Source organism: Galleria mellonella, unplaced genomic scaffold, assembly GCF_026898425.1.
Source record: "Galleria mellonella isolate WM207_F2 unplaced genomic scaffold, CSIRO_AGI_GalMel_v1 utg38, whole genome shotgun sequence".
Classification (NCBI taxonomy): domain Eukaryota; kingdom Metazoa; phylum Arthropoda; class Insecta; order Lepidoptera; family Pyralidae; genus Galleria; species Galleria mellonella.
In genome coordinates, this window is record NW_026442090.1 from 7,678,295 (window position 1) to 7,691,290 (window position 12,996).

The 12,996-nt window shown below is 29.8% G+C and overlaps 2 protein-coding genes across 2 annotated transcripts; one reads left to right on the top strand and one right to left on the bottom strand.

Moving 5' to 3' along the window:
- Positions 1-146: 146 nt before the first annotated feature.
- On the bottom strand, positions 147-6,197 carry LOC113522671 (transcription termination factor 5, mitochondrial-like). The gene is made up of 8 exons (XM_026908435.3): positions 5,816-6,197; positions 5,075-5,312; positions 3,554-3,714; positions 2,979-3,319; positions 2,618-2,749; positions 2,412-2,530; positions 1,432-1,701; positions 147-801 (listed from the first exon to the last, which is right to left on the bottom strand). The coding sequence occupies exons 1-8, from the start codon at positions 5,931-5,933 to the stop codon at positions 576-578; spliced, it is 1,605 nt and encodes a 534-aa protein (XP_026764236.2). The 5' UTR covers positions 5,934-6,197; the 3' UTR covers positions 147-575.
- Positions 6,198-7,015: 818 nt separating this feature from the next.
- On the top strand, positions 7,016-11,868 carry LOC113522599 (transmembrane protein 43 homolog). Its single transcript, XM_026908338.3, has 9 exons — positions 7,016-7,138; positions 7,240-7,354; positions 7,624-7,728; positions 8,051-8,277; positions 8,911-9,104; positions 9,410-9,585; positions 9,931-10,159; positions 10,525-10,630; positions 10,879-11,868. Exons 2-9 carry the CDS (start codon positions 7,352-7,354, stop codon positions 11,018-11,020), a joined length of 1,182 nt encoding a protein of 393 aa, XP_026764139.2. The 5' UTR covers positions 7,016-7,138; positions 7,240-7,351; the 3' UTR covers positions 11,021-11,868.
- The last annotated feature ends 1,128 nt before the right edge of the window (positions 11,869-12,996 follow it).

Below are 12,996 nucleotides of genomic sequence, written 5' to 3' on the forward strand. Positions count from 1 at the left end.
TTACTTTGATTCCACTTTATAGTACCTAGATGTAATTAATTAGATAAAACTGTAGATTGATACTTTAAATTGTGTAAGTGTTTTGGAAGCAATAAGCCAAATTGTAATATTTTTTAATAAGGAGGTAAAATAATATTACCAAAGTGCTTATTTTAAGTGTTTTAATTTAACCTTGTAATATAAATAATTATATACAAAACATACAGCAGTGCTACTGCACTTTTACGACAGCAAATATTATAAAGTGAGGGATGTAAGCTAAGGAAATATGATACACTTTTTAAAATAACTAACCATTCTTCTAACATTTACATAACAAAATAAAGTATCTCATACTAATATTTCACATGTGCCAATTAAGTTTCTACAGTCGAAAACGGCGACACAAGTTACATCATTAAATGGCATTTTAATTCGACTGAAATTGATTAAACATTGGATATGCAGTAGTTATTTTTATCAAAAAATATTCGATTATTTCTTATATGCCATTAAATATATTTTCGTTTTTCTAACAACATTATTAAATTCGTTTCCTTAGCAAAATCTTTTCCAAAATTAATTAATGACATTACCTAATTCACAGCCTTGGAGTCTAATTTAATGCCATCTTGATTGGTCCAAACACCATCACCACTGAAGTGGTATTTCTTTTCGATTTCATACAGAACCAGGCTGAGAATATGCTGATCAGAAAGCGCAGAAAATTTCAGGTTGTTGTAGCTAGCGTCTAGATGCGCATCGGGATGAAGGCCATTACGCTTCTCAAGTAATATTTCGACATAATATTTTATTTCGGATCTGGAATAAAATCATTTTGTAAATAAAGATGGCTATTTCCTGACGTAAAATCAGAACTAAATGGAATATTAGACCGTAATGGTAACCAATATTGACGGGGGTCTAATATAGAATTTTACAATGACTTTTCAAAGAGTTTTCATATCAAGCTTAATAGTTAAGATTACTTAAAAAATATTGTTGGTTGTATTAGTTTAAATGCCATGTCTGTGTTTGAGTAAACATTTTACAAATAATTACGAATATCATTACTTATCTTTACTCTTAGCGCCTTAACGACTTCACCAATTCCTATGAGAGTTGGTATACAAGTGTAGTATGGCATGGAGAAAGACTTAGGCTACTTTTTATGCAAGTCAGTGAATATATACTGGTCACGCAGACGAAGTCGCGGGTAAAAGCTAGTGTTAACATAATTTATGTAAGATAGTATTGAAAATGTTTGTGACACACAAATAGAACACTATGATAGTCTCAGAACAGAAAAAAAACAGGTTTTTTTATGAGATGATATCTGACTTGAAAGCTATAAAAACGGAACAACTGATAAATATTATATCAGTGACTATTCTATGGTTTCATTAAAAAATTTACTAATAAAATGATTAATAAATTATTTTTGATACTTACATAGGATATAGTAGTAATTGACAATGCTCGAGTATAGTTTTGTTGTCAAATTTCAACTTTAAATACTGTATGTTCTCGTCAATAACACTTAGTGCTGAATGAAGCCAATATTTGTGTTTTTTGAGTTGATTCAGTGTCGCTTTCAATGATTCGGTGCTATTAGACTTTTTGATAGATGTATTGGACTTGTTATTGTCAACTATTAATGAAGTATTTATTAAAATACTAATGTCTCGTCCGCAAACTCTGTTACCGAAACTTGTGATATAACTGTAACAAGTATTTTAAAATTCGTTAAATTTTGTAGAGAATAATAACTTGGCAAGTTTTAGGTATTTAATGGATGAAAATTGAATGGTAACTCCGCCTGCGCTATCGGTATAAGGTAGCAGGCTGATGCCCTGCTAGCTTATAGCTTAATAGGGTAATAGATGTGGATCAGTTAGACCATCGTAACAAATTCATCTAGATTTAACCACGATGGTTTCCAGAGGGAACCACGTGGACGTGATAGGGGTATATTACTAGAAGTAAGGTCGTTAGTGCCCATTACTAATAATTCTTCCCCCTCCTTCGAGCAACTTCCCAAATCTTACTACAAACACGCACAATTACGCCAGTAGGTACAAACATCAATTGTTTATGTAATAGTGATAAACAGACGCAATTTTTGTTTCATATAAACGAAATATTCATGATGCGTGTTTGTTGTGTTAAATTATCGTTATAGGTAGCATCTTTTTTTTTATTCTGGTGAGAATTTACATCTATAGGCAACTATTACTATTTTCCATCGGATTGGCCGACAATTTGACCTATTTTTGAAATTAATTTGTTTACTATTAATTTGTCCAAGTTCCAACTGTAGACACGAAAATTTACCAGAGTTTATAGCGACTTGAATATCAAAACACAGCCCAAAAGAAATAAAGCTCTAGCAGTACATGTATGAAACGTTAAGAAAGAATATCATTACTTACTTATTAAACACGTTATTGGAAGATACTAAATGGTTAAGACTGTAACATTGTTTCTTTGTGAGTTTAATTTTTGAGAGACGCTTGATCATCTTTCTTTTATGAACGACCATTGATAAAACCTGCATCATAAAAATATACAATTATTAGTATCATTTACTACTAGAAAGTTTTAGTTTCAATGTAAATGTATATTTATTAATACTTACTCTAGGATTGGTTGATAGAATTTGATATTCTTTCATATTTATTAAGTCTTCTAATCGCTCTTTAACTGTTTGAGGTTTCATGCAGTATACTTTGAGGCAACGCCGTTGTGCTTCATCTGATATCCTATATTCCTTTAAAAAAATAATATGGTAATTACTTCATGCACTTTTACTAAAGGAAAATCCCTTTTTATGCGTGATTTCGAAATTTGAAAATTAAACTTTCATTCTATTTATTCGAAAAGCGATGATAAGTCAAGCAAGTAGATTGTAGTAATTACTTATTATTAATTACACTGTTAATGCACAAGTTAGCTAATGGCGCAAAACGAGCAATTAAAAAAGTTAATAATACAGATACCTCTAATAAGTCCCTTATTTGCAGTAAAGCATTATAATTATTTTTCAGTATCGCTGGCTCTGTTCTTATCACCTGACGAATGTCCATACCAGCTAGACTCTTTACATTATCTATGATAAGTTTGGATTTTATTGGATCAGTTGATATTATGAAACCATTTCTTCTGATTTCGTCTTTGCTAAACATAATGTTATCTTCTGCTATGGTTAGTGCTTCCTTAATATCAGACATCGGTTTATGTTTTAGAGGTAAATAATTTCGACAATATCTCTGAAACTCTTCAGATGTCACAGACAATCTCCACTTTAGGTATTTTTCTAACACACTCATCCTGACTATCACTGTGTAAAAATATAGTGTATTTAATTAAATATTGAAAAATAAGTATGAATAAACTATTGGTCATATTACATCAGCAGGATCTAATGTGCATTTTTTTTAGTTTAATTTGTTATAACCTACTTATTATTAAATACTATAAATTATAAGAAATAATCATCATCAATATATAAATTAGAACAAAATTTACAGAAGTTTTTATGTGACATAATTGGAAACACAAGTTATATTCTTACATATTGAGGTTGTGGAATCAGGGAAATTTTCCAAAGATCTACACATGGCTGGCAATTCTGGAAAATAGTCATAAAGAACTTCCTCAAGATTAAGATCAGCTTTAATCAAACCTTCTTTCTTTAGAAAGGCTATGGTACGGGATCTCACCAGGGTATGATATCTGTAACAAAATGTCATGGGTCATACAGTATATTGCATAATATGCGCAGTGTTATTCATATCTATAGACTACAGTTAATTCTATTCTATTAGATGGATTACAGACTACTTATATTCAGTAGTATAAAGATAAATTTATTTAATAATAACTTTTATAACCAACTTTCTCTGAGTGACTGGGATATGTTTACTGACTGGGTCAAAAAGTAGCCTATATCCTTCCCCAACCCATATAGCATGTGTTTACCAAATTTCATAGTGATTGATTGATGATTGATTAAGCCGTTAAAGTAACAAATAAACTCAATTTCACATTTATAATATAAGGTAAGTATTAAACTTTGACAGGTATCATTATTTTCTCAGCCATTATTTGTCCATTGATGAAAATGTTTATTTTTCTTGACAAGAAAAATTCTACTAAAATTTATTACATACAAATTATTACATGGTAATTATGCTGAACACATGTAACTTATAATGTTTTAATTAAAAAAATTAATTATATTAATAATTAGTCAAAATAATATTTATGATCCGTACCCAAACCAAAGGTCCTCATAACACTTACAGTATTTCCACATTGGATTGCCAGTGATATCCTTTGAGTCAAATACAAACCAGAATGGCAGTCATGACCCCTATCTGCAATGTCTTAACCCAAATCCTTTTTAGGAAATTTTTATAGTGTGAGCTTATATAAATAATAGGTTCTATACTTATCATAATTACAAGACATTGGTACAGTATTTAGTTTTTGTTATTTAAATTACTTTTAAATTAATGGTAGTATGTATGTATGTATGCTAGATAAATCTACCTTACTATTAAAATACTCGACCTGTTATTATATTGAATATGGTCGATATTATTATAATATATAGGTATTCTGTTGTTATAACATTTAATTAATATTGAGTATATGTACTCAATCTTAATTACCTAAACATTATTAAATTTGGTGAACTAACCATACAGTTACAGCAAGAAGTACATATGGATCATCTCCACACACAATTTCGAAAATTATAAATGTAAAATTGAGTTGAGTTACCTCAAAGTGCTTTAACAGTTTAACTAATTACTATGAAATTTGGTGTAGACATACTATATGGAATAGAGAAAGATATAGGCTACTTTTAATTTTGGTCAATCAATCAATTTCAGTAAAGTGGATAAAGTGGAGGGAAAACAATATCATATAGATATGAGTAGAATGGACTGGTTGACTCATTATTCTGTTACACACTATATGTTAATAAAGAATCATACAATTTCAAGGAAATTATTACAAATATACAGGTTAATAGTTTTGTTTGTAGGAGTTTTAAGGTATATTAAATTTAGTTAAAGTAACTTACTTTATTATGTGGTTTGGTAGGATATTTACGAATCCACATTCTTTCAATATTTCTCCATAGTTGTCTAATGTAATAGGATTCATTACAAACACATGAGGGTGTTTGCAAGCTTCTAATGTGGTGATGCCAAATTTATTCAATATACCTAATGTAAATTGTAAAGATTCATTGCTCAAAGTATCAATGTTTGGATGTTTTCGTACTAAGATTGAAAGTCTGTCCTTTGATACTATATCACCTGTAAGAATAATTTATTATATCACATGAAAAATATATGTATCTGAAATTATTATGTCTATGTCTGATAATGTAAATAGGAATAAATGCTTCATTCACTCGGTTCTCTGCCTACCATCAGCATATTTAAAGGGGTGGGTTGTGCCCCCTGAATTATTCAGTTCCCACGTCAGATTGCGATTTGTTCGCAACCTGACGTGGGAACTGGCTTTGCAAACATATGCCCAAAGAACATATTCGCCTTTATTAAGAGGCTAGATTTCTCCTTAAAAATAAATATACTATTGCTGTGTACTTTATAATTACTGTAGGGGACCTGGTAAGATGATAGATAAAAAATATACAAATTTGTAGAAGTAACTTGATTTACATTAAAGTTAATCAATTAGGTAACCACACGTTTTGTAAGAATGTTTAAAAATTATTGTTCAAGAGATCTTCCTTGGGAAAAGTTTGTAGACATTTCCGATATTTTCCGTTACAACGTGTTATAATCTTTCTCACCTGTTGCCTTCTCATACAAATCCAAAAATGGAATGGCATGGTAAGTTCTACGATGTTGTTTTGTAAAAATAATGTAATCTCGTTTTATTAGTTTTGCTATCTTGCTGTAAACTCCCATGATAATTTCTGTTGGTGTTATTTACATAAATTCATAATATAAAAATAATATTTATCATTTAAGTTATTAAATTCTCCGTTATTATTATTTTAATTTATTAAAAATAAAAAAATACACTCCATTGTTTATTTTCAAATTACAGATAAAATACATTAAAGTCATTGTCACTGGTCACACAATGACAAATAAAAATGACACTTGTCATTATAAATATACATGTAGAGTAAACACGAACATAAACTTGGCTGGATTTGCAGTCTAAGACAGAAAAACTTATGATAAACATGTGAAATGAAATATATAGATTTTGTAACTTAAGAACAATTTTTGATTGTAACTGTATTTGATATGTACCCCATTTTAAACCTTATCTATAGTTTTTACACATTTCATCACAGACTATCTGTATGAGGCAGATAAAATATAGTCTATGGATAAAATATAAAATATTTTGGCATATAGATTAAAAACTAGGTAGAAGTGACACTCCTGCCAGTTCTATAATAATATCCCGTTTGTCTCACAAGTCGTAGGTAAGAATTGAATTAAGAATCAGCGCGGATATGTGATACTCAGAGATCAAGTTTAATCGTAAGCTATTAAGTGGCGCTTTACTGTATAGTTGACAAAATAAAAAAAAAATATGATTTTATTACTTAGTAATCGCGAAAAATGTGCATTTTCACAGAACTTAATTGAATATTTTTATTGTAATAATACATAAATTAATAAATACATAACAATAAACTTTAGTTACTATTAATTAGATCTATTTTACTATTAAGTACATTATAAATTCTTAATTAATTCTATTAGTAATTACTTGTTTAATACATTGGTGGTAAAAATTTCATTAGATTTCTTACTAACGTCTGGGTGTCCATGGTTATTGCTATTTAAATAAGTTATTATATTGTGGACGTCGTCACTCCTACTGTAAGTGGTCGCCCTAAGCTATACAAGACAGCCATTTATAAATCTTTTTTCACTTTTTCAATATGATAAAACATTTTTTTTATTATTTTGAATATAAATTTGTGACAACTCTATTTGATTGAGGGAAGCGGGTTATGTTTTCTTGGCATCAGTAAACTCATAAAGAAATGTACACGATTGTTACTTCTACCTAGATTGTTTATTCTTAGATGTAGGTCTAGATTAGAATAATGATTCCTACTTTCAAATTAGTGCTTTCTTTATAAAAAGTGAATAAATTTGTTTTTAAATTTGTTTCCATTATCTATTTTTATTTTTTCCATTAATATATTATATATTGTAATTTTTATGATTTTTTTGTTTCTTACAGTGCAAGGTCGTGATTCACTACTTAAATTTGTGCTTATCCAAATATTGAATATTCTCAACACCTTTCCTTTGTGATCTTATTGTTTTTTGCGTGGCTTCAATCATAAAGATAAATGGTAATTATTTAAAATAATAATAAAATGACCCATGGTAGAAAAGACATGAATAGATTATTGCAAAACACTATAACAATTTATCTGAGTTTGTACTCTTCAACAATTTTTTTTTATAATATATTAAAATGTTTGACCATTTAAAAAGCAATGTTTAATTATTTATGTTTGAATTAATTTTTATTTAAGTTTCATTGTTGTAATATAGTGGTAAATGAAATCCGTATATAACTCAATAGTTGTTTATTTTTTGTTTTGGTTTAATATTTCAGATGGACTGGTCTGCAGTTAAAAATCATTTCAAACAGACTTGGCTGACAACAAGTCTCAGTCTGGTTTTATTCTCCGGTGTAACATATTTTTTACTATGGGCAGAGGTAATGAAAACAAACACTATTTTTAAATTTTCAGTTTATTCTAGACAAGTTAGTCAAACTTGCTAAGTACAATTTTGGGAAATATTTTTTGAATAAACATATTTTGTAGTGGAATTTGTCGCTACATGCAAGTAATTTGTTTTGGGTCTAAGGGTATTCACTGCTATAGTTATGCACTGGTGATCCATGAGTGATGATAGGTGAGACTTAAAGTCAGTTCAGTTGGCTCATCATGGCAAATTGTTCAGGAATTAAGTATGATAGATTCTAGGGAAGACAGCATATTATTAGTTTTATTAATGTCATACTGTCTTATTTCTAGAGTCAAACAATCCAAAGTAACTTGATGTTGGAAGAGTTGATATCTGTTGCTGAGAGTATAGATGTCCATACAGGAGATGAGGCTACGAGATATGAGAGCCGTGTTGTACATATTGTAGGTCCATTAAGAATCTTAGAGCCTATATCTGAACCAGATTATAATATACAAGTTCAAGCTGTGAAACTGAGAAAGAGAGTACAAATGTATCAATGGATAGAAGAAACCACGTAGGTATCACTTCTTCCCTCCATGTCTATATAAAAGATATTTAAAAACTAATAAAACATTGAACTGTAACATAAACCAAAAATACAATTTTTTTCTGTATACTGTTAGATATGAAGCTCTTATACTATAATATCATATAAACATAATTCTGAATAGTTAAATGTTCTTCATGTAAATTTAATATTACTACACTCCGCACATTTAATTAAAAAAGGCCACAATCCATGCTTGTCACAACTAAAGAAATAATTAACATCTCTATATGTGACAATATGTGTATGTCTAATTATGATTAGAACAGAAAAATAGAGTTTGGGTACAAATGTGAATTTGAGAGGGTGTAAGGTCTATTATAGTGGGTAGTAAGGAGTGTCTATATAGTATTTAGTACTATTACTTGTACTGTATATTACACTCTATCCCATTTATTTTAAACTGTAGATACTGTATAGATAAGACCTACTGATTATGATTGTGTGAATGTTATGTTATGGAATTATGTTATCAAGAAATGTTAGTGTGAATGTTGAAATTTATATGCAGATTGTTTTAATAAGCTAGGTTAATTAGTCTTTAGACAATATTGTTTTAATTATTTATCATTAATTTTACATTATTATTAAAATTTTCAGTGATCAAGAGAATTTCCTTAGTGAGCCTGCTGAGGAATCACGGAAAACTTACTGGTATCACAAAGATTGGAGGGATTATATTGTAGATTCGTCCCTTTTCTACATCAGGCCAGGCCACCATAATCCTACTTCTATGCCCATATTCAGTGAGACTCATATTGCAGAGAATGTGAAGATTGGGTGGTTATACCTTGGTGAGTATGAAGAGGATATTTGAGTATTCTTAAGATTCAAATAATTGTAATCATTATTTCTAAAACAACAAAAAAAAACTGGAAAGTCACATTTAATAAGACTTGAAAATTTATTATGTTTGATTTAGTACTACAATATTTAATATTGTGATATGATTTGAGTATCACTGTAAGTATATTGGTTTTAATAATTTCATTTCTTAGCATTTACTATCATCTGTATTTGCTATACTTTTGTGCAGTCTTTGCATTGAATAAATTATTATGTTACTATTTTCATACTAAGTATATTTTACATATTACAGGTTTGGATGTAAAACGCAAAGTGAATGATTATTATGAAATTTGGTCAGATTCGAGGCCAGAGAGGAGTGATATTAAATTGCACTCAGGGTTTTATTACCATGGCAATAGCGCTTTGCAACATGAGATAGGTGATCTTCGTATACATTTCTCATATGCTGGAAGGGAGGATGATATAGTAAGTTTAAAAAATTGTGCAAATATTACAATGTGAAAGTTTGAAATAATTTATTTTGTGTGTAGGTTGAAATAGATTGCTAAAATACATTTAGATAGATAGAGCTATAATCAACTTCAAAAAGTTTATAAATTGTAAATGTTTGTTACTCAATCAAACTTAAATAACTGAACAGATTTAAATTGTATTTGGTACCCAAACAGATGGTATCCTAGATTTACACATAAAGTACTTTTAACCTAATTTATGCAAGCAAAGCTGTGTGTTACAACTTGAAAATTGTAACAAAAATAACCATCTACTTTCTTAAATTGATAATTTATTTTCTATTTTAATATATTTCAGTATACAGCAGTGGGTCTTGTTGAAAGTGGCACTCTCCAATCCTATAGCCCTGCGAATTTTCCAGCTGCTGACCCCATCTCCCTACTGCGTAAAGGTTCTTACAGTCTTAAACAACTATACGACTTGGAGAAACGCGATGCTAACATTCACACATGGAAATATAGATTGCTGGGATTTGTACAAGTATTTGCATCAGCCATGACACTTCATCCTGATTGGATTACTTTGTGTTAGTATTGTATAAAATATAGAAATGTATTTTCCATCTCATCTATTTGAAAAATTGTAGTCTAAATCTAAACTATCAAATATTATAAAAAGAAAGTATTGATTTTTTGTTTGTTTGTTTGTAATGGATGAGCTCAAAAATACTAAAACTGTATTAAAATACTTGATTGTACTTAATTAAATTATACTTATTCTCATTTTACATCTAGCTATTTTTTTATAGGCAGTCATGCACTTACTAATGGTAGCAGAATTAAACAAAATATTTCTAATCAAATAACCAGTGATCTAGTTAGTTGTTATAATTTTGATCAATTAACATATTAGATACAGATATCTAATTTCATTCATAACATTTAATTTCAGTTCTTCAGTGCCAGTGGATATCAAGCAATTTAAGAAGATGCACAAGAGTTTGGGTCAATTTTATTCTTTCATTTTCTTATACATTGTTCATCATTGCTATACCTTGGTAAGTTATATACAGTAATCCTACTAATATAATACATCTATAATAATATATAATAAAAACATAAGTGTCAAAACAATTGTTATTAAGTCACGATTTAATGGCTGAATGAATAAAAATAAATTTTAGTACATGGACATATTGCAAATTTTATCCTAGTTTACGAGAGAAACAAAGTTATGGTTAGAAATATTATACTTACGTACTAATTCTTCCCAAGCGTAATTTTATTTATTTATATAAACATTTAGGTTGGTGCACAAACCATCATTTGGCGTTATGGTTTTGGGCGGGGCGATTCTCCCATTGTTGCACTACTCTACTTTACTCACCCGTCGAGAGATGGCACCCGAACCGCCGCCGTACACAAGATGGAATGACAACCTTCGCTGATCGACAGATAAATGGCTTTGAAAAGGTCTCTGAATCCCAAGCTCTAAGTACCCTAACCCCGTCCTTTTGCGTAAACAACGCTGCAAGTAGAGCTAGCTAGCTATCCCTACATGATACGATGACTATAGGGTAAGATAATGGCAGGAGAAATAAGTGGTGTGTCGATCAATCGGAGCAGAGTTCTTATTACGTTTACTATATTTACAATGTAATCTTTATGTTTGTGGTATATTTATCTATAAAATGTATTATAAAATGATTCTTTAAAATTTCATTTATTTACTTAAATTTTGTTAAGCAATATATTGTACAATGAGTGAGCTTAGTGCTATCAACATTATCTATTAAGCAGTCTTTGAGAGTGCAAAGATACTTATAGATGATTTACGTCTTATAGCATTATTATTATTATACAGTCAATCTCAGTATTGCCATAATACACTAATAACCCCTTTATTAAATTTTACACAAAGTTTTAATGTAAGTATATAATAGATTAAAATTAGATATAGATATCAATGTCATCGAGGTTTATACATTTTAAATTATTGCGAATAGTGAATAATACGAATGAAGGAAACCATATCGTAGTTTAGAATTAAGTAAATGAACCAAATAGAATTCCTAAGCGTACTTTACTATTTTTGAAGCAAATATTTGTTTATACATTTATAATGTTGTGATAACACATAGATATAATTTACACCGTATTTTAAGTGCATTATTAATTAGTATAGAACATTAATTCTTGCCAACGCTTATTTTTAGCCTAAGAGTTTATGTAAAACAAAATGTTGCTTGTTTTCTTTATTGTTGATTCGTTTAAATAAACTGTACTTATAAATTTATATATTTATTTACTGCGTAACTACTTACCTACATACATACTTATTATTAATAAAAAAATATATATATGTAGATTCTTTGAATAGTCAAGTTCGTTTTTCAATCAACTTGGAATGTAAAGAAGCTGAATATATGTCGTCGCCTACAGAATGGATACCATGGATATCGCAGAGGACTGTTGTACTGGTATTCATCTTTATTCCAATGTTGGAAGGGATTTACTTTCGTTCCTTTTATGACAGAAATAACAACTTTTAATTGCCATGTGGTCTCGGCACTCCTTCCATTCCCATGGATGTAATAAGAGGCGACTAAGGAAATTTAATGGTCAAGCGATGGTCAGCAGCGTCCCTTTTTAAACATCACCAAGCCCTAACTGCGGTTGCCAATCCGCCTGTCAAGCGTGGTAACTACTGGCAAAACTCCCCCAATAGGGGGCAGTCTATTCACCAGTTTACAGTTAACAGCTGATATGATATGATGATATCTTAAAAACGGTTTCAGTTTGTGATTTATTAAGGATGAGAACCGTTTCTTTCATGTCCTTGTGTTTATATCATTTAGTTTTAATACTTAATACCTGGAGGAAAAGGGATTGTTAGTAATGGGGTCTAACTGACCCATTACTAGCAATGCACCTTATCAGGTGTTCTCCACTCCAAGCGGATCTCCCTGGAAACCATCATGATTATTTCTAATGGAATTTGTTACGATGGGCTAACTGACCTGCTTTCATTGTCACCTATCATCCCTCCCTGGTGCTATCGTATACCGATAGCGCAACACAGCGGGGTAACTATTCCATTATGACCGATTAAAAAAACCTACACTTATATATCTTATAAATCGAAGATACATGTAGACTCTTAATAGAAAACCACCGCAGGTGTCAACGTATTTTTCTCTTTCACTTCTCTATACAACACGATACCTAGATTTTCTATTGACTTGGTTATCTAGTTATATAGATTTCAATAAAATAGATTTACCTAATTAAAGTCTAATTCTGAATAGTCAGAGATAATTTACAGCTGTCGTCGTGGTTATTCTATATGATATTCGATTTTTTTTTATTAAACATATTAATCGCATCTGTCATGACAACAAGCAATTAAACGCATTCTTGGCGC